The sequence below is a fragment of the Puntigrus tetrazona genome, unplaced genomic scaffold, assembly GCF_018831695.1.
Source record: "Puntigrus tetrazona isolate hp1 unplaced genomic scaffold, ASM1883169v1 S000000495, whole genome shotgun sequence".
In the NCBI taxonomy this organism is placed as follows: Eukaryota; Metazoa; Chordata; class Actinopteri; order Cypriniformes; family Cyprinidae; genus Puntigrus; species Puntigrus tetrazona.
In genome coordinates, this window is record NW_025048135.1 from 101,448 (window position 1) to 122,279 (window position 20,832).

Genomic DNA, 20,832 nt, shown 5'->3' on the forward strand with positions numbered 1-20,832 from the left:
GTAGCTCAGTGCTCATTCAATAAATGAAAAGCTAAACAGATGAGTTTTGATTTGGTTTGGTTTGTTTCACCACATCTTCTCTTCTTGAAGCCGGATCCAACTGCAGGCAGACTTCCCTTGTTTGGTGTGAGCCCTTGGTGTTAGCTGACTCGCTCCTAAGGACCGGACGGGTCTGTCTGTTTGAAGTGAGCATGTCTGCAGTGTGTTGAGGTCGTAGGTCACTGAGTGATTTATTTGTAGTATTTGTTGATTCAAGCTACGCATTCGCTTTGAGAATCTCATTTTTGTTTACAAATGCAATGGCTTCATTTTTCTCCTTGATTTGATATTGGTTTATAGTTGATCACTGTGCTTTTTCTTTTTCAACTGTTAAGACATACATACTGGTCCTGTACCTAAACATTTCTTGTTATCTTGAATACTTTGAATAAAGGCTCTGGTGTATTAATTTAGCTAAACTCAACTGAATTTGGCACAAACTTCAAAAATGTTCCAGATAACTAGGAAACATAAACTGAAGGTATAGTCGCTGAACTATGGCTTGATCGTGAAGAGCATACTCTCCATTAGGTGCTCATCTTGAACAAGTAATGACTTCACGGCCATTAAAACAAGCATGTTCTTCATAGTGTAGCTTGAGCACAATCTGGATGTACTAGATTCGAGGTGTTATCGTCACGTTAACTAACAGCATCTTTTACCTCAGTATTTTCATCTTTGTGTGAATTATCACTTTAAATGTGCAGTCACAGATCGCTTTCATACACAAGTTATTTCCAATTCCCTAATTGCACATTTGCCAACATAATAAAGGCTTATAGGGTTAGTACGGTAGCTTGAACAACCATTGTTTGTGCTTTTCATGAATGACTACATAATGAATAAAGACTACAACCAACAGAAGCGTGGTGAAATCATTTAAAAATATAAATAGAAAAGAAACGTAGTTGTAGAAGTTGGAGTTTACTGTACAGAAAACGTGCTGTAATTTTCACTTCATATAAAATAATCATGAAAAATATTAAAAGTGCTAGAATTCAATCCATATGTCTAAATAAATTGTTACACATTTAAGATCAGTTGAGGTTCCTTTGAGATGGTCTGAAGGAGATGTACTAAAAGGCCGCTGGGTGATTTTTCGATTACTTCTATCACAAAATAACCATTTTGTAATATTGAAAGGGTGACGTCTCCTGTTAGAGTACCATTTCCATGGCAATGCAATGTCCAGTTTCATAATGGTTTCTAACAGGGGTATTGACTTTTTTTTTCATGCCACAATATAGAAACTCCACATCAGTATAGAATTTAATAAAATGTATAAGCTAGTTCATGCACAGCTTTCTAATTGACAGATGAACACAAATATGATTAGAATTACAGCATGGCATTACAACACCCATAAATCTATTACTGACAGACAGAAAAAAAATAAAACATTTTTACACAATTTTGTTTAAAATAAGGATAGAAAACCATATAAAACACTTTATGGGGGTGTATTTTGAAGGAACCGCTAGGATTTAGAGACTGAGATCAGGTAAAGAAGACTTCTGAGCCAATACTAAAACAATAAACTTTAAAAACATTTATGGGAAACAGACAGAGGTGTGAACTGTAAAACAGGGTTTAAGTAAATTCTATAAAGAATAATTGTGACATTGCTGACGATTAAGGTTGCACGCTCATTTTCATAGAGAAGTGAATCAATCTTCTCTCAAATATAAAACCTATTTGCCATCGGCCATCTACTCAACACTTGTCACTTTACAGTAAAGTATGTAAACAATGGCAAAAGTCATTAAACCTTTTGATTCAGAAAACGGAAATCCACTTAAACTCAGACATGTTTCGAGATTCTTCTGCTGCATAAAGGAAGCATGCATCTGTACTTCTGAAATACATGAGGCACATTTTGGACAGATCTTAGGCAAACTGCACAGCTGCACAGTTGGTTATAGCAAACAAAATCCTTTTGAAATGTAATAAGCATGCAATGCTTCTGGTGGTTTATCATATAGTTTGTTGGGACATCGAAAGCAATGTGGCGATCCAATACTGCAGTCTGGAAGTTCAAGTATATTTACCCCACACCTCCACTCATCTTAAATCCAAATAAATAAATAAGGGGTAGCTGAACATTAGTTTGAGGGGGAACATCTGTATAAGTGCATGTCAACACTTTTACTACAAAATGAGGACAAAATGAGACACTTACTTAGAAACTAGGACGATCTGTGCACACATCTTCAAATGAGTCATCTAAGTGCATTAAACCATCACAAATGTGGATATATTACATCTGAAAGTGACACCTTTTGTACAACGCAGCAGCAGTCAAATGCTATAAAGATACAGATCAAATACTTCCTATATATCATTTAATAACAGATGATTTTTGAAATCAAGCAAATCATATTATCTACATTTGTATTAACTATAGAGTTAGACTCAATGAAATAAATACATGAGTTTGAGGAGGCTGATTGTCATGACGACAGAAGTACTCAATAACTGCTTTATCAATGAGAAACATTAATGAGTAGCGATTCAAGGATCCAGAAGAAAACGGTCTTGATGTGAACGGTTACATTCAACCTAGAAGGACACCTTCCACTGGAAAAGACCATCATTGTAGATATTATCCTGGTAAGAATCTGGGGATTTCAATGTTTGGTTTTGGATCGTTTCCACTGGAATCATCACGAAGTGCTCAAGTGTTTTTAAATTACATTTTTAAAAAAAGAAAGGCCTTTGTTTGATTTCCGAGGCGAGCGTCTTGTCATTGGAACTAGTCCCATAATGCATCTCTCTGTAAACTACAACACAACATTTCTGTGGTGGCGGTCACGTACTGAAAGGCCTTCACTGCTGCAGCTCCTCTTGAGGTAGAGCTTGTTGGTCGATATAATGTGATAGATTTGAGTCATCGTGAGGACTTGCATGACTTAAGTCTCAAAAACAAAATGATATGCCAGTCAGAGAATGATCACACAGAGGGGCTTGTTATTTGGCTGTTGTAGTCTGCAGTCTCCATTTTGAGGATATATGGGATGATACTGTCGATCGGTACATTTCCGATAAGGCCAGTAAAAAACAGCTCCTCGGTTATACTGGAACTCATCAACCGCAGCGCTGGTAAACGCAACAGGATTCGGGCCAACCTGCAACATCGATGAGCGATTCATGAAACAACATTAGCCAAATGGCCAATTAACATTTCAATGAAATAAACCATAGTTCTGTGAAAAGCAAATAAGGCATGTTGTCACACACACACACACACACACACACACACACACACACACACACACACACACACACACACACATATATATAATTAGAGCCAAAGAATTTTAAAGCAGTCAAGTTTACAGTTTTGTTACTTCTGATTGTACTTTACAGTTGTTATACTTGTGGGTGAAATTTGCTTTATGGAGACCATACCCTACAGATAGTGTCCAAAGAGGTCAAGAAATCCATGCAGCAAGTTATTTGTTAAAAGAAAAGTTCATCCAAAGATGAAAATTCTGGCGTATTCTCACACCCATGCCATCCGAGGTGTATATGGCTTTCTTCTTGTAGATGAACAGTCTGTGGCTACCGGCCATAGTTCTGAAGCTCCGTAAATCAGATATATCCGTGAGTGAAACTACCCTATATGCCTTAGTGGGGGGTTATCAGATGTGTTCTGAAGCAGATTGATGGGTTTTTATAATGAAAATATATTTAGTTTTGAAATTATAATGTAAATAACTATAACCCAACATATGATGCAACTTACATCATAGTCTTAGTGTTGAGTTCCGGCTTCTTGGCTGACCTCTGACTCGACATCTTACGGAAAAAAACTGAGAAATATTTTTGTTCCCAAAACCCAGCGATGTGCTTCAGAAGACACGTGATAACCTCTTAAAGGCATGAGTAGAGGTTAGGATATATAGGATTCACAGAGCTTAAAAATAATGGCCGCTATCCAGGAGCATTACAACGCTTGGAATAGCCAGGACAAAATAATAAAAAAACCTCTGTGTTCATCTGAAAACAGAAGGTCAAACACACCTAGGATGTTTTGGGGGTGAGAAAAATATGCTGTAATTGTAAATTCCTACTAGAAGGACACGCTGTGTGAAAGATGTTTGTGATAACTGCCTCCACGCCACAGACGCTGCTGATGAGACTATGATGTATCTCGCTCAGAAGAGGACAGACCTGTAGGTGTCCTCGGGGTAGGTCTTTTGCACATAGTCCTGGAGCTCCATCTGAGCTTTTTCCTGGAACTTTTCAATTTGGCTGCAGCTGCTCAAACCTGGATGATCTTGTGCAATAACGAATCAGCTGTGAGATTACAACAACTTTTCCGATCACTCAAATGGAACATTCTGGCCTTATCGGAGGAATTTAATGGTTGTTCACCTGGACTGAACAGGACAATGGCTTTTAAGTAGGCATATTCATAACCATCTGTCTGCAGCTTTGTCATGCTGTTGCAGAACTCCTGCAGCTTCCATATGTGCTCCATGACTAGTTTAATACGTTCACTCGATAGCTTGTCTACTGGGAGGAGAACAGTCGTTAGTGACAACGTTTATATCAGCACATTCATTTAAATGAGGTACATCAACTTATTAACAGAGGTAACTTGTTCTATCAATGCATCCAACATTAACAATTTTTAATGTCTTAAAAAACAAACAAACAAAACAAAAACAGTCTGAAGGTTCCTTTCTGGTGCCATACCACTAAACTAAATTCAGTCTTAATGACAATGTGTTTAACTGCAACATTCACCTTTCAAATTCTTTCAGATCTCTTGAATGTTTTGTGGGGCATTGTTACAGTAAAAGCATAGTGCATGATTTCACATTAATCTGACTGCACTGAAAAACAAAGCAAAGCATAAACTGTAAAAAAAAATGTAATACAAAAAAGAATTGAATATAACATTTTGTTCGGAACATCTATCATGTGCAGACCTCTACTTCTGCCTTTCTACCACCGTCTGAGGTTAAAACATAACTGCATGCCATTTACATTAGATCTGTGTTTCAGTACAGCTCTTCTTTCTGCAAGGATGCTTTTAATGGTCTGAGGAATCATCACATGGTTACTGGTGGATCTGTCATGTGGCACCAAAACCCATTGAAAGTAGAAAACACTTCCAACAAAGCATATAGAAAAAGAAGGGAAGAAAAGCCATATGAGTAAGGGTTATATCTGCCACTGTTGTTTGGATGCAGACCCTGCGGTCTTAACCATTTTATTGCACATCTCTAGTCTCCAGCACAATGTACACTATGTGGATGTGGGACTTGATGTTTAACTGTACCGTACCGTCCTGGATACTGGACTGCAGATGATTGACGATGGCAGCCAGGATGGTGGACAGACTCATGATCTGAGCGCACTGTGCCAGACCCAGAATAAACAGCTCGTTCCAGCAGGCTCGCACCAGAGCTGTGTTACACTCCTGCCTACGCACACAGACACAGAAACAGACTAAATCTAGAGCAGATAACACGCACAAGTACAGAGAGAAGGCCTGCCACGGAAATCTCACCCGAGAGCAAGGAATGCTGGGATAGAGCGAGCCCAGTGCATGGAGAGGAAGAGCAGGCGGGACGCAGACTCACAGATATAATGGACATTTAGATACTCGGGCATTGGGCTTGGCATCGTCAGCTAGAGAAAGAAAAGAATCAGACACTTCAGACTCACTTATTATTTAGAATAGTATTTTTTTTTTACTATCAGCAGCTGCAATTAAGCAACATAACATGTGATCCCGGAGCACACAAGCAGTCATAAGTAGCACATATTTGTAGCAATAGCCAACAATTTTCAAATGTTGTTTTATGCCAGAAAATGTTAGGATATTAAATAAAGGTATTTTAAATTTCTTTCCATTCTTAGTCATTTGCATCACTAAGAACTTCATTCGGACAGCTTTAAATGTGACTTCGAGTGATTTTCACACAGTTACAAACTATTATAACCAAATATTGCCCTGTCCTAACAACATATGACCCTTATGACTGGTTTTGTGGCCTGCTGTCACATTTTTACAAACACAAATTCTATTTACTTATACTGTACTTTATACAAAATGTATAAAACGTGTTTTGCAATATTCTTCAATTAAGAAGAAATACTTTCAGTTATAATTACAAATGTAAAACTCTACAGAATACAGGAGCATAAAGATTCATCTCATGAAATAGAGTTCATCAGTGTTCAAATCAATGATTTCCTAGAAATAAACTACCCCAATATTCACTACATCGAAGTCAAATATATTAGAAATTCTATTACAGCACAGCGCTTTAAGCTTAAATACTCTGTCCCAGACATTCACTGGGGGTAAACAACATGGAAGAATTAAGATTAAGTTGCTAATAGTATTAAATATTACTTGAGAAGCAATATCAGCATATGAAGGATCGTGTGACACTGAAGACTGGAGTATTCATCTATTTTAAATAGTTTAATATTATTATTTGTGATCAAATAAATGCAGCTTTTGTAAGCAGAAGAGTCTTCTTTCATTATTATTAACAGCCTATTCTGTGACATGTTTAAATGATCAGTTATTTAATGTAGAGACAAGAATTCAGCACATGAATCCAAAGCAACATCTTTATATAAAAGCTGTATATGACTGCTGTAACGTTATTATATTAATACAGCAAACAGATGTACAGTCTGCAACAGTAGCCTAAAACATTCTCTAGCGTTACTCCACACTAAAATGAAAATGTAGTCACCAATCACTTCATTATCTCATTCCTAACATGTGAATGCTGTGTTCTTCAGAACACAATGTAAGATACTTTTAATGTTAACCAGGAGTCTGTGACTGTCCTACCGACCGCCAAACCATCACCTCACGTCCTGATCAGTGGCTCACTATGAAGCTTAAATTGTGTTCTGAAGATGAACAAAGCTTCCACAGGCATCATGGCAATAACTGATTAATGACAAAATGTTCATTTTGGAGTGGAGTAACCTTTTAAGTATCATTTATTTTTATGAGTGTCAGAAAGTCATTCACACACCTTAAAGCTGATGTGTGTGTCCGTGAGCAGAGGTCCCTCCACTTCTATGAGCGGTGTGACCTGATCCCTGCTGATCACCTGTATCGTTGCTCCTCCCACCCCATCCACCTCCGACAAGCTCTGGCCCTCCGTCACCTCGCTGGGGTTCAGAGCTTTAGCTAGCGTGTCAAAGGCACTGCAACACCAACCACAACACACTCAGAAACAGCTGTGGGACACTTCAACTAGCTCTATGTCAAAACTACACCTTCTCTCTTCTGTGGGAATACAAAAGATGAAAGGTGTACAATGTCTAGACTTCTCTAAGCAACCCTAACCAAGAAATAAGAGCAAACAAGTACAACAAAGGCAGTCTATATGACTCGTGTCATAATCCATATTTTAAGAGCCATACATCAGATTTCTTTGAGGAATATATTTAAACTAAGATGCTGAAAATGTTTTTATTTATTGCAATAGTCAACTTCAGACATACTACTAACTATAAGTAACTTTGCAACTATATGTAAACTAATTCTCATTGATTTGCATCTACAACGTAGACTGTAAGTTGATATATAATTGCAAAATGTTTTATAGTCAGTATGCATCAATATAGAGTGTTATAAGTTATTAAGCAAACGGTCTACTAACTGTAAAGAGAAGCTCAGAAGCAGAAGCAGCTAGTGCTGAAGAGTTGCCGTGTTAAGCAAAACCCCGATGAGTAATTAACATTGATGAGGCAACAGGAAACAGAATATTCGTTGAGTTTCGCTCCATTTTTCTGAAGCACTTCTGATCATGATCGAGACGTTAGAAAGCGTCTCTTAAAAACAAACAAAAAAACAGCTGATATTTTGAGGGCACACAAATAAAAGTCCCGAATGATGTATGACTCTTGCTTATGAGCAAAAACTATGCTGCTTCAAGCATTATAAGAGTAAGAATACAAGTGATGGCAAGCGGGTATAACTGCAGACCGAAGATCTCCAAAGTAGGGCGGGAACTCCAAAACTGGCAAAATCTGCTCCAAAATGGTCTCTTTGCTTCAAAACTTTCACCATTGGCTGGCTTCAGCCACTTGTTATTGACTTTTATTTCACCATAAAACTTTATAAATTAAACCTTTTTTCTAGTTTATCTCAAATAAAACATGCTATATAAATCAATATACTCCTTAAAAGCAGAGGCCGGCTCGTGATCAGTATTGTTTAATTCGGAGTTCATTCTTGATATAAACCTGTTTCTTGATATATAAACGGGAATCCAGGAGCGCAGCGCAGGGGAAGGATTATACTCTATTGCTCTGTTTTGAGTAACGGGGCTGTCCCGGGGCTTGACTCTAGCAGGGTACGAGGGCGTAGTGAGCTCGGGTGTAGCTAAAAAGCTGCCATTGTCCGGTGAGATCCGGTTGGAGAGTTATGAAGTGACCCGATCTCATGTCGCATAATCTTATTAACTGTTCATCTCCTGAACTACACTCAACTTTCTTTACCCTGCTATTCAGCCAAATTCCCTGGTCTGGTGTAGGGTGGGTTTAGGGGTCAGCATCGTTTAGGTGATTGACACAACCAATAAAATCTTTAGAGCTGAAGTTAATTTGGGAGAAAAAAATGTCAATGGGAAGAAGCCATGCCTTATTTTGGAGATACCAGCCCATTTTGGAGTTCCTATATATAGATATATTTAAAGAACAAAACTGCTCCAAACGTCTTTCAAAATTAACTTTTAAAAACCAATGGAAATATAATAATTTGTTGGGCGGCACGTTCTCACGCCCTAATCATCACATATTGCCGCTTGGTCAATGAACCTTTGGCGTCACTTTTTGATGTGCAGGGCACCCATTAAGCTTTTTTTTTTTTAAATCAACATCGAAACATTGGAAAGTGAGTGAGAATGTGTTATTTTGGAAGAAGGGAAAAAGGAACACAGAACAGCCCTGCTCTACGCTCTTGAATACATGTTTAAATATCCATTACTTTAAAGTTAAAGGCAGTGAGAATGAGTAGTATGTGATAAAGCCTATACGCAATACCGTACCAAAACTCAGGACCTGATTAAACATTCTATTATACAGAGATTGAGAAAACAGATTTCCATGACTTTTCCAAAGTGTTCTGTGTTGATTTATTTTTCCAAAACTTTTCATGCCTGGAAAATGCCGTTTCAAAATTGCATTACACTTCCAGGTCTGTCATGAGCGTCCGAACCCTGTATATTGTAAGCACTGGTAACAGACCGTGTGATTTCACTGGGGGATTCCTCCAGCTGGCCGCCGGTCATCTCTCCGTTACTCACTGGATCACTCAGGTTGGCTAATGATGAAACCACATTAGCTAGCGTCCCCAGATCACCTTGTCCCGATTCTGCCTGAAGAACAAATAACATCAGTAATATTTCAGAGTAAAAAGAAACATTTTGAATGTTTTTTAAGAAAAAAAAATGTAAACATTAACAACAAATACCAAAACATTTTGGATCAGGAACTCAAAACCTTTAACTGTCAGTTCAACCCATTTGATCCAAATGATCTACATGATCTGGATTTCATTTAATGCTTAATCGTTCAATAAATATGACAAATAAATCAATTCTTGATAACTTTGTGTACATAAGATCAGAATAAAAAGGTCCTTGCACACTGAGACCGAAATTATTGTATTTTTTAGTTTTTATTATATTCTACATCCTTTCCCATCAAAATGTTTACTAACAGATGAAAAATTAACCTGATCCGAATTTTGCAAAAATCTTGGATGAAAATTTCTTTACTCATTATAATTTGCCATTTTGCCAATTACAATTTAAAGGCACACAAGTTCATTACAAACTCCACTGTGGCGTAAAACCCTTGCCTGCACACAAAAGAATAAAACGGACAAGCACCAAAAAGGTACGGAGATGTTTTTACTTTGTCTGTTGCTAATAGTAATGTGCCATCGGCTTGTATTAAAGGTTGTTGAATGTTGACGAGCATCCCAGAGTCCAACAGCCTGGACCTGCACAGAGAATAAAACCATGACCAAAAAATTCACTTAGCAGATGCTTTTATCCAAATCAACTAAAATCAACCCGAACATAGTATACTGATGTCTAAGAAATACCCCATATTAACCACACTACACTAAATTCTTTGTTCCAATTTGAATGATATTAATGTGAGCTTTTATGTTTAAACTAAACCTCTGATTTAAGCCAGGCATGCGTATCAGCGAGTCTCACCGTGAAGGGTCTTTCTCAGAGATGAAGGTGGGTGTTGCAATAAGGGGACTTCGCAGGTCTTTCCTTATGTAGATTTTCTCTGTGGATGCTGCACAGTTAGCAGGTTTTTCTCTAGGAAGATCAATGGGTTTCCTCTCACTCTGCACAGCTATGTGAGGTAATAAAAACTGCATAAATTTCACTGTGTATTATAAAACATTGAAAGGGGTTACAATTTACGTGTATCCTTTTATATTTGCCCCGAAGTCCACCAAAACGTCTTCATAATAATACTATGTTCTCGACTGTGAAATCATATGTTTGTTTTTGGAAAGGTTGTAAAGTATTTTTCTTTCACGGTACGACCATGTGGTCAGAGGTTTTGTTTTACATGCACTCACACTCCATCTTCATGCCCATCTCCAAGCACTTCCTGAGACGACAGAACTGGCAGCGGTTGCGATGGTGTTTGTTGACCACACAGTCCTGGTTACTGCGGCAGCTGTATGTCAGACTCTTGCGCACACTTCGCTTGAAGAATCCTTTACACCCTTCGCAGCTGACCGCCCCGTAATGCCTCCCTTCAAGTACAACACAGTTATCCACGAGTAATATACACCACCCGACTCCAGTCTATCAACTGATGTCTTGTAAAAAGCTACGACTTTGTAAGAAGCATAATTTAGGCACAAAATAGTCCATTACATGACTGCTTGTCCACTCACAACAGAATCTACACACACATCTGTTTAGAACAGTTCTGTCTCTGATTCAGACGAGGCCACTTTTTCCACTAAAGAAAGATACAGATACAGTGGAATTTTAGGCGGAATCAAAGAGTTCATGTTAAAATGCTTTGATAATGAATTTATTTCTTAAAGATATGTCGATTTCACGGGCTGGAGTCATGTCGGTTATTGTGATGTTTTTAATCAGCTCTTTGGCAGCCATTCAGAGGATTCATTGGTGAGCAAGTGATATAATGACATTTCTCCAAATCTGTTTTTAAAAAGGAAACTCATCAAATGTACAGTTTTGGGTGAACTTCTCATTTAATGTTTGATTTTGAGGTTGTTTCCTGGTATCAACTGAAATTGTTTGCAGTCAGCCAATCAGGCCTGGTCCATTATCATCCAAGATACCAGAAACCATTGGCATCAAATAGTCTTTACGACAGTCTTAGGCTTGCAGTGCTTTTGGGAAATGCACATTTGCTGATTTCAGGCCATTTCAGCATGCGATACTCATCAGACGGTCTACGGGCAACGCATGTCTATCATACGTAATCTTGCTTTATATGCTCTGCCATTATTACGGTTGAATGTGTTTGTACCTGAGGCTTTATCTCCACACACCACGCAGTACTCTACAGGCTGGGCTCGGCTCATGTCTGCCCCTTTACCTAGAAGTCTCTCCACTGATACTGCATCTGTTACAAACTACCAGAAAAGGTGGAAGAATTAATTACTTGGAATTCAGTTGTTGATGATGATGATGATGATGATGATGATGATGAAGCCAAAGTAATTCTGTGGTTCGCAGATATATGGTATCACAGGTATGACAGCATATAGCCTACCGTTAAAAATACATCATCTAATAGAAATGACGAAAATAAAAAAATATATATAAAAAAAAGCTGTTCTTCACTGATGCCAGATTTTTATTTAATTACGAACAACCAAGAAAATTTACTATCCAACAAAAAGGCATTTTTCATCACAACTAGTTGAGGTCCTCTAATTTTTTTCGCCATACAGATATATTTAATATAACATCACAGACTGAACTGCACTAAACCTTACCCATACCCATGCAGTTAGCTTATATCCCCAGTCTCTTACACATTAATGAGCATACATCGCATAAACTGAAAAATAATATGTGAAAAAATATGCTCCTTTGAAACATAATTGTGAAAAAATACCCACACATTAATGTGACGTCATACCTGAATTCGTCCAGGCACCAGGCTGTCAGCAGTGGCAAAGATAAGCTGTTTGGCACTCGTACCCTCAGGTGACGCCAGGAGGACTTTACCTGCTGAGGAGCCATCGGCTGCTGCCAGGATAAACTGCTGTTTGGGCACAGAGGAGTCTAGTGCTGTCACTATCTGGATCTTTTGACCCGTCTGCTGCTCAGTGACTATCTGAAAAAAGAAAAAGAGTAAATGTGTCTTCATGTGTTAGCGCACCGTCTACCATAAAGCATGTGGCTGCCCTTGTGTGTGAACCTGTATTCTCTGTGGGGTTGAGACCGAGGAGTCCGTGGAGATGATCTGAATGCGTTGAGGAGAGGAGCTCATCACCGAGCGGTCTGACGGAGAGCACTGGAAAACATACAGTACATCATCTTCATCTGAGGGTCAAGGCAGTGTGGTTCCACACTTCGACAAATTACCCAACAAAAAAACGGAAATATAAAACATAATTCCAAATTAGCATATTCGTAGCTTCATCGTCAGTGTGAAGACGCGCATTGTGCACAAGCTCTAATAGAGGACTGACAACATACAGCCTGGTATACTTCAACGAGTCCACAGGGGGGTTACGTACAGATTAATATAAACATGCACATCTAACAACAAGTAAAATAATTAGTTGCATCAGAAAAGAGGTTGTACATTTAGAATCAATATTATCTTTAATTAATGTTCCAAACATCCTAGAAATGAAGTTAGATAAGAGATAAGAACCTCACTTCAACTGAACTGAACTGAGTTGAATTGAATTGAACAATGGCATTGTAACTTCAGAAGCCTTATAGCTGAATCAAAATCGTATCATATCTCTAACATCAACCACATTCTTATTAAAGCAAGCTGAATCAACACTAACTGACTCGACAACGGCCGACCGCTGGCTTGGTGTGCCACACAACCTTAAACATTTAAATCACCAAATTTTCTGTATCTCTCTCCCATCACTGACCTCTGAAACCTGCTCAGCGCTCAAGATCTGCTGAGCCAGCACCTCCACATTGGTTGTCATGGTGAAGTGAAGTCATTAGAAATGTCTGATTGGACAAAGGCCAGCTCTGCATCCGCCAGCAACACCTCCACCTGTGAGCCAATCAAACACAGATAATGAAGAATACACCTGAAGATTTCATAGGTGGTTTGTTCTAGGCAAGTGTTTTACTCAACTCAAGCTCCAATCAAACTTATCTTCCACTCTTACAGAAATCCTACATGTTAACTAATGTAAGCATATAGAAGACTATTGTAAAGATATTGGCAGGACTAGTGCAGGTAATCACAAATTTACAATGAAAAATCGTAGTGTCACTTTTGTTGGCTTTGATTTATAAATATAATATTGTTCCTTACTATTTCAAATTAATTCTTCAACACATCAAGGCATGGTAATGTAAAAAAAGAAATGTCTTCTGACATCATCTTTAAATCTAAGTAGTAGACTATATGATATATAAGAATGCATTTATTACTTAAATATTTTAGTTTTTTGACAAATTAATTTAATTAATTTTTATGACCTTTCCAGTCATGTTATTGATTTTGCATAAATTCAGCCAATTTTTATTTTACTTATTTTATTTTACAATTGTATATTTATTTTCCCCAATATTTAAATAAAAAAAGTATTTATATTATTTACATGATAGTTGAATGAAATTGTGTATTCATATCTGGCCATATAGATGCGTTTTATTGCACTGCAAGTTTATTCATGCATTAGGGTCATAAACTAGACATTTAAATGTCTGCATAAAAAGAGGTTTAACAGAAGTTATTTTATATAGAACACATTTAATGCAAGTAAAGTGACAAGTCTTAAGGTTTCTAATAGGTTTTGGGAGAATAAAATGTCAAAATGTGGTTGGAATAATATTCCATTGTCAGGGCCCTATTGATGTAGTAATTTAAACAATATACTTATTATTCTGACATGTAGTATATAATATATATAACAGATTAAATGAACTAAGATATAAAACTTTATTGCATAAAAAAACACTAAAAAATAAACAAAAACGGGATAGTGACAACATATATATATATATATATATATATATATATATATATATATATATATATATATATATATATATGTACTCAACAAATCCACAAATGTCATATCCTATGGATCTGTAATTCTAAGCTGTTGTACTGCAGAGACTCTCGCTGATTGGCCGGCATTGCTGTCCGTCATCATTCAACGACTCGCTGATAGGTTAGCGGTGAGGTTAGTAACACGCCTCAAAGCGGAGATATCCAGGAAATCATGTTCAAAACACGGAACAAAATGGAGATCTTGGCGTAATGCCAAGCAGGAGAAAAAAATAAGCCTTTGTTAAATGTCTGTTAAAATAAATAACACACATGATTCGTGACAGCAATATTCAGGTCAAGTGAGGCGACAGCTCAAAAGCATCCACTAAAATGTACGAACACTGAGGAAAATCCTCCCACTGAAGAGACTCGCGGTGGCAAAGGTAAAAGGGTCGAGTTCATATGTTAGCTCTCAGGCTAATCAGCTAATGCCTGAAACATACCGCGTATATTGACGTATAAATCACATCACAGAGATTGACTCAATTGCAATTCTATACAGCAGTTGCTCTGGAATAACCCGAAATATGCCATTCATTATACACCATGCTATATCCGGGCAGGATCGTATCCTTAAAACCCCAAGCGTGATTGTTTACAGCACCGATGAGGGCCTGCATCTCTGCACTGCACGCGCAAACGTTTTTTTTTTCACGGAACGTTTTGACCAACCGTTGTGCGACATGCAGAAATGAAAAGCTGCTCACCTGCGATACGGACGGGCGCAGTGTTTTTGCTCTCGGGTTTATTGCACATTATTTGTTATTGTTTTACTCCAGTGAAAGGTCATAGTTCGTGACCCCGTTTGCAAGCGTGCTAGAGTTTTTCTTCCTCTCGAGCTCGTTCACGGTTGCGCGGACACGAGCGTCTGGAGCGAGGCGTCGCTGACGTCATTATGTCTGCCTCGACACGACGGCGCTGATTGGCTGAGTGTTTACCTCTAATTCACAAAGCGTTGACGTTAAACAACCAAATACTTTATATATATATATAAACGCCAAAAGCAAAAGTTATTCTAAAAATAAATGTTCTTCTAAATGTTATCTTTTTCTCAGGCTCCTATGTTTATGTTTAATTAATTCACTTTAAGAGGAAAAGGGAGCGAGAAAATCAATCAAATCTGTAACCAGGATAAATCAACAAAATGTACATTTGATTTAAAATATGCTTTATTTTTTGTCAGTTTAACAATTTACCTAGTATTTTTTTTTCTTCCCAATATATTCCCAACAATATACTGTTGGTTCATTAAAAAGTAATATTAAGAAATATCCTCTACAAACATCATATTTCAGTTATATACCTTCATTTCCTCCAATTCTAAAGTGACAGAAACCATCCACATTTGGCCCAGAAGATCTTCCTAGTTGGGCTTTATCTTCTTTTACATGTTTTTTTTTTAATAAAAGAATGACAATAACTATAATAATAATAATAAAAAAGAATAATAATAAAGAAAATAAGTATATTTCAGCAAACCATGCAATCAATTAAAACATTTTTATTAATTTCAGAGGAAATGCTATACAGATGTGTAACAGAATCAATACAGTCAATGCAAAGTTAAATTATTGTAAAATGCAAAGTATAGTGTAATAAATGTAAAGAATGATTTCTTTGTTTATCTTTTTCAGATAGATAGATTCTACAGGTGACCGCTCAGTTATAATTAGCATCAAATTACATTACATTTTCATTTTGTTTTTGAGTTTTTTATTTAGTTTGTAGTTTTTTGCTACTTGAAGAAACGGGAACACAGTATTCTCACATTCAACAGAAGTGAACTCATCTATGATGGCTTCTGCTGCTAAAATGTGAAAGCATGTTGCATGTAATGATTCTGTTTACAGCACCTTCATGAAGTGATAACTGATGTAGGAACTCATTTTATTGTGTTTAATCCAACAAAAATGTAAATTGAAGTTTCTTTAATCTCTTTGTGTTGGGACTGCATTAATAATATGTGTTAAACAAATCCTATTTCTAGTTTATGAGACGTTGATGAGCGTTTTCTCCTGTTCTTGCAGCTTCGCTTGTATCTGTGTGTTGTGTTTCTTGATGAAGCTACAAGACCTCTTTTAATCTACCATAACGGTCAACATATACATTTATTTATGGATGTAATCATCACTCAAAACGTGGAATGAAATTGAAACCTTAATGCAAATGACCTTTCACAACTGTCGCAATAAATTTCATTTATATTTTCCTTTGTAGTTTACATATATATATATATATATATATATATATATATATATATATATATATATATATATATATATATATATATATATATATATATTTAACATGTTTCAACGGGTATTTGCTTTTTAGTCTAAAATAGTAGATATATGAAGATATTGTCATAATTTTCTCACTGAAGTTTATTTCCTGCTGATTCACCAGGAAGCTGTCACCTGCAGGACACACATCTTACACGTACGTACGTGTGTGTGTGTGTGTGTGTGTGTGTGTGTGTGTGTGTGTGTGTGTGTGTGTGTGTGTGTGTGTGAGTGTGAGTGTGTGTGTGTGTGTGTGTGTGTGTGTGTGTGTGTGTGTGTGTGTGTGTGTGTGTGTGTGTGTGTGTGTGTGTGTGTGTGTGAGTGAGTGTGAGTGTGTGTGTGTGTGTGTGTGTGTGTGTGAGTGTGTGTGTGTGTGTGTGTGTGAGTGTGTGAGTGTGTGTGTGTCTGTGTGTGTGTGTGTGTGTGTGTGTGTGTGTGTGTGAGTGTGTGTGTGTGTGTGTGTGTGTGTGTGTCTCTGTGTGTGAGTGAGTGTGTGTGTGTGTCTCTGTGTGTGTGTGTGTGTGTGTGTGTGTGTGTGTGTCTCTGTGTGTGAGTGTGTGTGTGTGTCTCTGTGTGTGAGTGAGTGTGTGTGTGTGTGTGTGTACACGGTCCTCTAGGAAGTCACATCATGGCTCGGAATCGCACGGATTCTTATTAATCGCAGGTCTGTTTAGAGAAAAGCTTTATGTTCTCGTGGACAGCTCTGTATTTCACGGAGAAGCGGACACCCGAAGGGTCTCGAATACACGACGCTTTTATCAGCTCCAGCGCGAAGCGGGAAAATGGCAATCGACGTCAATTTTATTACAGAGGATATTCAGCTCCGTGAAGGTAAAACGTCTACTTTAATGCTAAATTATAAGGAATTCAACACGCATCGAAATGAAATTCTCGATCGAGAGACAGCCAGCAAACCAATCACTTTGTGCTTTTATTCTGTTGTGTCGCCATCAAATGTTCTTCAGTAGGGCTTTGAATCATGTCCTGGAGGAAGTCGACTGTAGCTCACTCGCGGTGTTTTAAAATGTGTCGTTGTCTTTTTTTGTGTGTACACCCAGAAATAAACGATTAGCTTAATAATCATATTTTAAAGAACCTTATTCATGCCGCATTGCATGCTGGGAGGCTTCGCAGGACATAAGCACCGGGGAAACAGTTTGATGGTTTGTTTACTAGAAATTTTAAGAGTGCAGTTAGATGCAAAACAAGTCCCAGTGTAAAAGCTGTGTAATGTAATGCTATTATATGTGTATATACTAGACAGACGGTAGTCGGTGAGCGTGCTCCTTTCCTCTCCACTGATCTCTCAAAGCAGTCAACATAAATACACCATTACCTGTCTATTTTAGTACACCAGATACTGCTGATGTGTCTTTACAACTGAATATATACCATCAAAAATATAGATGTTACCCTATCTATAGAGCGCATCTTTTTTCTCTTTTGCAGCTGGTGGTGAAACTGAAGCAGAACTGGTCATCTTACTACGGCCTCTTTGTTCCTTCACTGGATCTCATTTCACACAGTCGGTGTGATCTCACCCATAAAGGAAGACTGAAAACGTTTTTTTTTCTGTGATCTGTTAAAATGGTGTCGGGGTATAGTTTTAGGATTTGTAAAGGTCGCTTTGGGAAGCGAGGAGGCCATTTAAAGTTTGCCCATTACTTATTGATAATAGTCTTCTGTATCTCCCTGCTAGCATTCCTCTTTATTGATGTAATTGAATTGTGGGTAACCTCGCTGGGCATGAACAGAGCGAGAGTTCCTCATGGAGTAGTCCTTCCACACAGCGTACCCCCGAGCCGCTCTGAAGAGTACTTGCTTATGCCTAGCATCCACGTCTGCCAGCGCGCCAAACCTTTCCTCATCATTTTGGTGACAACTGCACCTCGCAACAGAAAGGCCCGGCAGGCCATTCGAGACACCTGGGGTGGGGAAGTACAGGTCAGGGGTCACCGAGTCATGACTCTCTTCATCGTAGGTCAGCCATCTGACCCAGTTATTGGCAAAGAATTAATAGAAGAGTCAAAGGAGCGTGGGGACCTCATACAAGGACGCTTCGTGGATTCCTATGGGAACCTGACCCTAAAAACCCTGTCGATGCTGGGCTGGGCACGCCGTTTCTGTCCACAGGCCTACTATCTGGCTAAGGTGGATGACGATGTACTGTTCAATCCCAGTGCACTGCTGCAATATCTCAACCTCAGCTTTAAAGCAGAAGAAAGTGAACTCCCTGAGCTTTATCTGGGTCGGGTCCACATGCAGGTAGCACCGGACCGTAATCCTGCCAGTAAATTCTTCCTGTCAGAAAGCGCATACGCTGGCGTGGTCTTTCCTGACTACTGCAGTGGAACAGCGTATGTTCTTTCTCGGCCAGCTTTGCTCAAGCTGTCACTAGCAGCTGTTTCCATCAGTTTGTCCAAACCCTTGCCCCCAGAGGATGTGTTTGTAGGTATTTGCGCTCACACGGCAGGCATTACACCGACGCACTCTCCACTTTTCTCTGGCGGTCCAGCCGTACCGTATAGTCGTTGCTGCTATCAAACTATGGTGTCTGTCCACCATACCAAGCCAGGGGACATGGTGCACTACTGGACAGAAGTGCACTCCACTGCCCCGTGCTCATGGCTGGGCATGCGGACGTCTCTTGGAATCTGTAAAATAAGAGCCCTTCTCGGGATGCTGTTGGGGACAGACTCGTGAAATAAAGATCTATAAACCTGAGGAGCCTGGAGGAAGGTGAAGTATTGTGGGAAAGCTTAAAAGCACAAAGGGTATTATTGGGTGATGCTATGCAACTATGCTTTTTCCTGGCATGTGCCTTTCATGATTCATTTTTATGCTCAAAGTGGCTGATATGAACCAGGGTATTATGATATTTATAATAATTATAATGATTCTTACGTGTTGTCGGTACTTAGCCATTCAAATTGTCTGGGTGATTAGTTATGATACATCCCATAAATCCCACTAGGAAATCTTGTGAACGCAGACAGGTTCTGTCTGATCTATTGTCACTCAGGACACAAACACACACGTCTTTTTAGTAAATAAATGTATGATCTTTCAGCAATATCTCACTTGATTTAAATATGCCAGCCAGTGTACACAAGCACTTTATTTCCTCACTGTAAGCACTGAATACTATTTAATATATAATGTGAACAGGGCTTGGCCCAAGAAGGTCAATATTTCATTTGGCTGACAAGAGTTTACTGAAGACTAAATTTGATTCAAAATACGATTAATCATGTAGCCCTAATTTTTAACTCATTTTAGCCATAGTCAACTGACATCATTCCTAGGAGTTTTCAAGATTATAGAGATAACAGTACCTTATCAAATGGTCTGCTATTTGAAAGAACGAGTTCAGTGATCAGCCTATTTTTTTGTGCTGTCCATCCTTTAGCACAGAAATGCCTCCATCAAGATTTTGTTCGGTATGAATTGATTTGATTGGTTTATGTCCCGCCTCTTGTTTTCCACCACTTAGATATATCAATGTGCCACATCAAAATAAAACGTGATGAGTGTCAGTTAACATAGTGAGTTAGCTTCATGAAGTGAAAGACGTCTCTGTGTCTATGGCAGCAGCGACCTACACGAAGTCCTCCCATAATTATAAGGTTACTACAAAAGGTGATTGTTCAACAACCCCACCGGTGAAGACCGTAATTTGTGGGCCAAAATCATTTTTAATGCGACCAACCTGGATTTGATTCCACCCTTTACTAAACTTTCTTATCCTTTTTCAGATTTAATATCAGGATGGTGTAGGGTGGGCTTACATTTTTCCAATAGGATGTCATCCATTTAATAATTAAAATTATAATTGTCACTCAATATGTTATTGCATCCTGTTTTAAAGTGCAGATAATTGCCACTATTTGGAATGAGCATACATAGCAGAAAATCTATTAAAATAGTGGAAATGGAATAATAGTAATTTGCATTTTAGAGGTATTCATTCTTAGTTCATGTTAACTAAACTTCTCACTGCTTTTATTATTTCCATGCCACAAGTATATTAAAGATACTTACATATTTTCTAAATACAAACACATTTATCTTCAGTATTGTTGCACTGTAGGTATAGTGGTTTAAGCAACAGCCGTCTGTACAGTGGACTGGGTTTCACACAGCGGGCTTTCAGGAAAAAAAGAATGTAATTCTAGCAATGAAAAAAGCTTTACAATATATAACTAGTAGTGAATGTCCAGAATTAAGAAGAATTAGCAGC

At 38.2% G+C, this 20,832-nt stretch overlaps 2 protein-coding genes across 4 annotated transcripts; one reads left to right on the top strand and one right to left on the bottom strand.

The window, feature by feature from the left end:
• Positions 1-944: 944 nt before the first annotated feature.
• nr2c2 (nuclear receptor subfamily 2, group C, member 2) lies at positions 945-15,192 on the bottom strand. 3 transcript variants are annotated; one of them, XM_043232022.1, is made up of 15 exons: positions 15,018-15,192; positions 13,169-13,299; positions 12,472-12,567; positions 12,190-12,387; positions 11,572-11,677; positions 10,640-10,819; positions 10,260-10,407; positions 9,949-10,036; positions 9,277-9,407; positions 7,056-7,230; positions 5,561-5,682; positions 5,335-5,474; positions 4,417-4,557; positions 4,213-4,318; positions 945-3,164 (listed from the first exon to the last, which is right to left on the bottom strand). In XM_043232022.1, exons 2-15 carry the CDS (start codon positions 13,226-13,228, stop codon positions 2,990-2,992), a joined length of 1,866 nt encoding a protein of 621 aa, XP_043087957.1. In that variant the 5' UTR covers positions 13,229-13,299; positions 15,018-15,192; the 3' UTR covers positions 945-2,989. The 3 variants fall into 3 exon arrangements, with proteins under 3 accessions (XP_043087957.1, XP_043087958.1, XP_043087959.1); XM_043232023.1 differs by having other exon boundaries at positions 4,417-4,554; positions 15,018-15,190; XM_043232024.1 differs by lacking the exon at positions 15,018-15,192 and having other exon boundaries at positions 12,472-12,596; positions 13,169-13,302.
• Positions 15,193-17,090: 1,898 nt separating this feature from the next.
• Positions 17,091-20,651, top strand: b3galt4 (UDP-Gal:betaGlcNAc beta 1,3-galactosyltransferase, polypeptide 4). Its single transcript, XM_043232036.1, has 2 exons — positions 17,091-17,423; positions 18,042-20,651. Exon 2 carries the CDS (start codon positions 18,180-18,182, stop codon positions 19,293-19,295), a length of 1,116 nt encoding a protein of 371 aa, XP_043087971.1. The 5' UTR covers positions 17,091-17,423; positions 18,042-18,179; the 3' UTR covers positions 19,296-20,651.
• The last annotated feature ends 181 nt before the right edge of the window (positions 20,652-20,832 follow it).

Bases quoted from the DNA above. Each gene is read 5' to 3' on its own strand.
- nr2c2 (XM_043232022.1), bottom strand. From the start codon at position 13,228: ATGACAACCAATGTGGAGGTGCTGGCTCAGCAGATCTTGAGCGCTGAG. The intron at 12,568-13,168 runs GTCAGTGATGGG...TATGTTTTCCAG, and splicing joins GCGCTGAGCAGGTTTCAGAG to TGCTCTCCGTCAGACCGCTC. The intron at 5,683-7,055 runs GTGTGTGAATGA...TTCTTTCTCTAG, and splicing joins ACACACACATCAGCTTTAAG to CTGACGATGCCAAGCCCAAT.
- b3galt4 (XM_043232036.1), top strand. From the start codon at position 18,180: ATGGTGTCGGGGTATAGTTTTAGGATTTGTAAAGGTCGCTTTGGGAAG.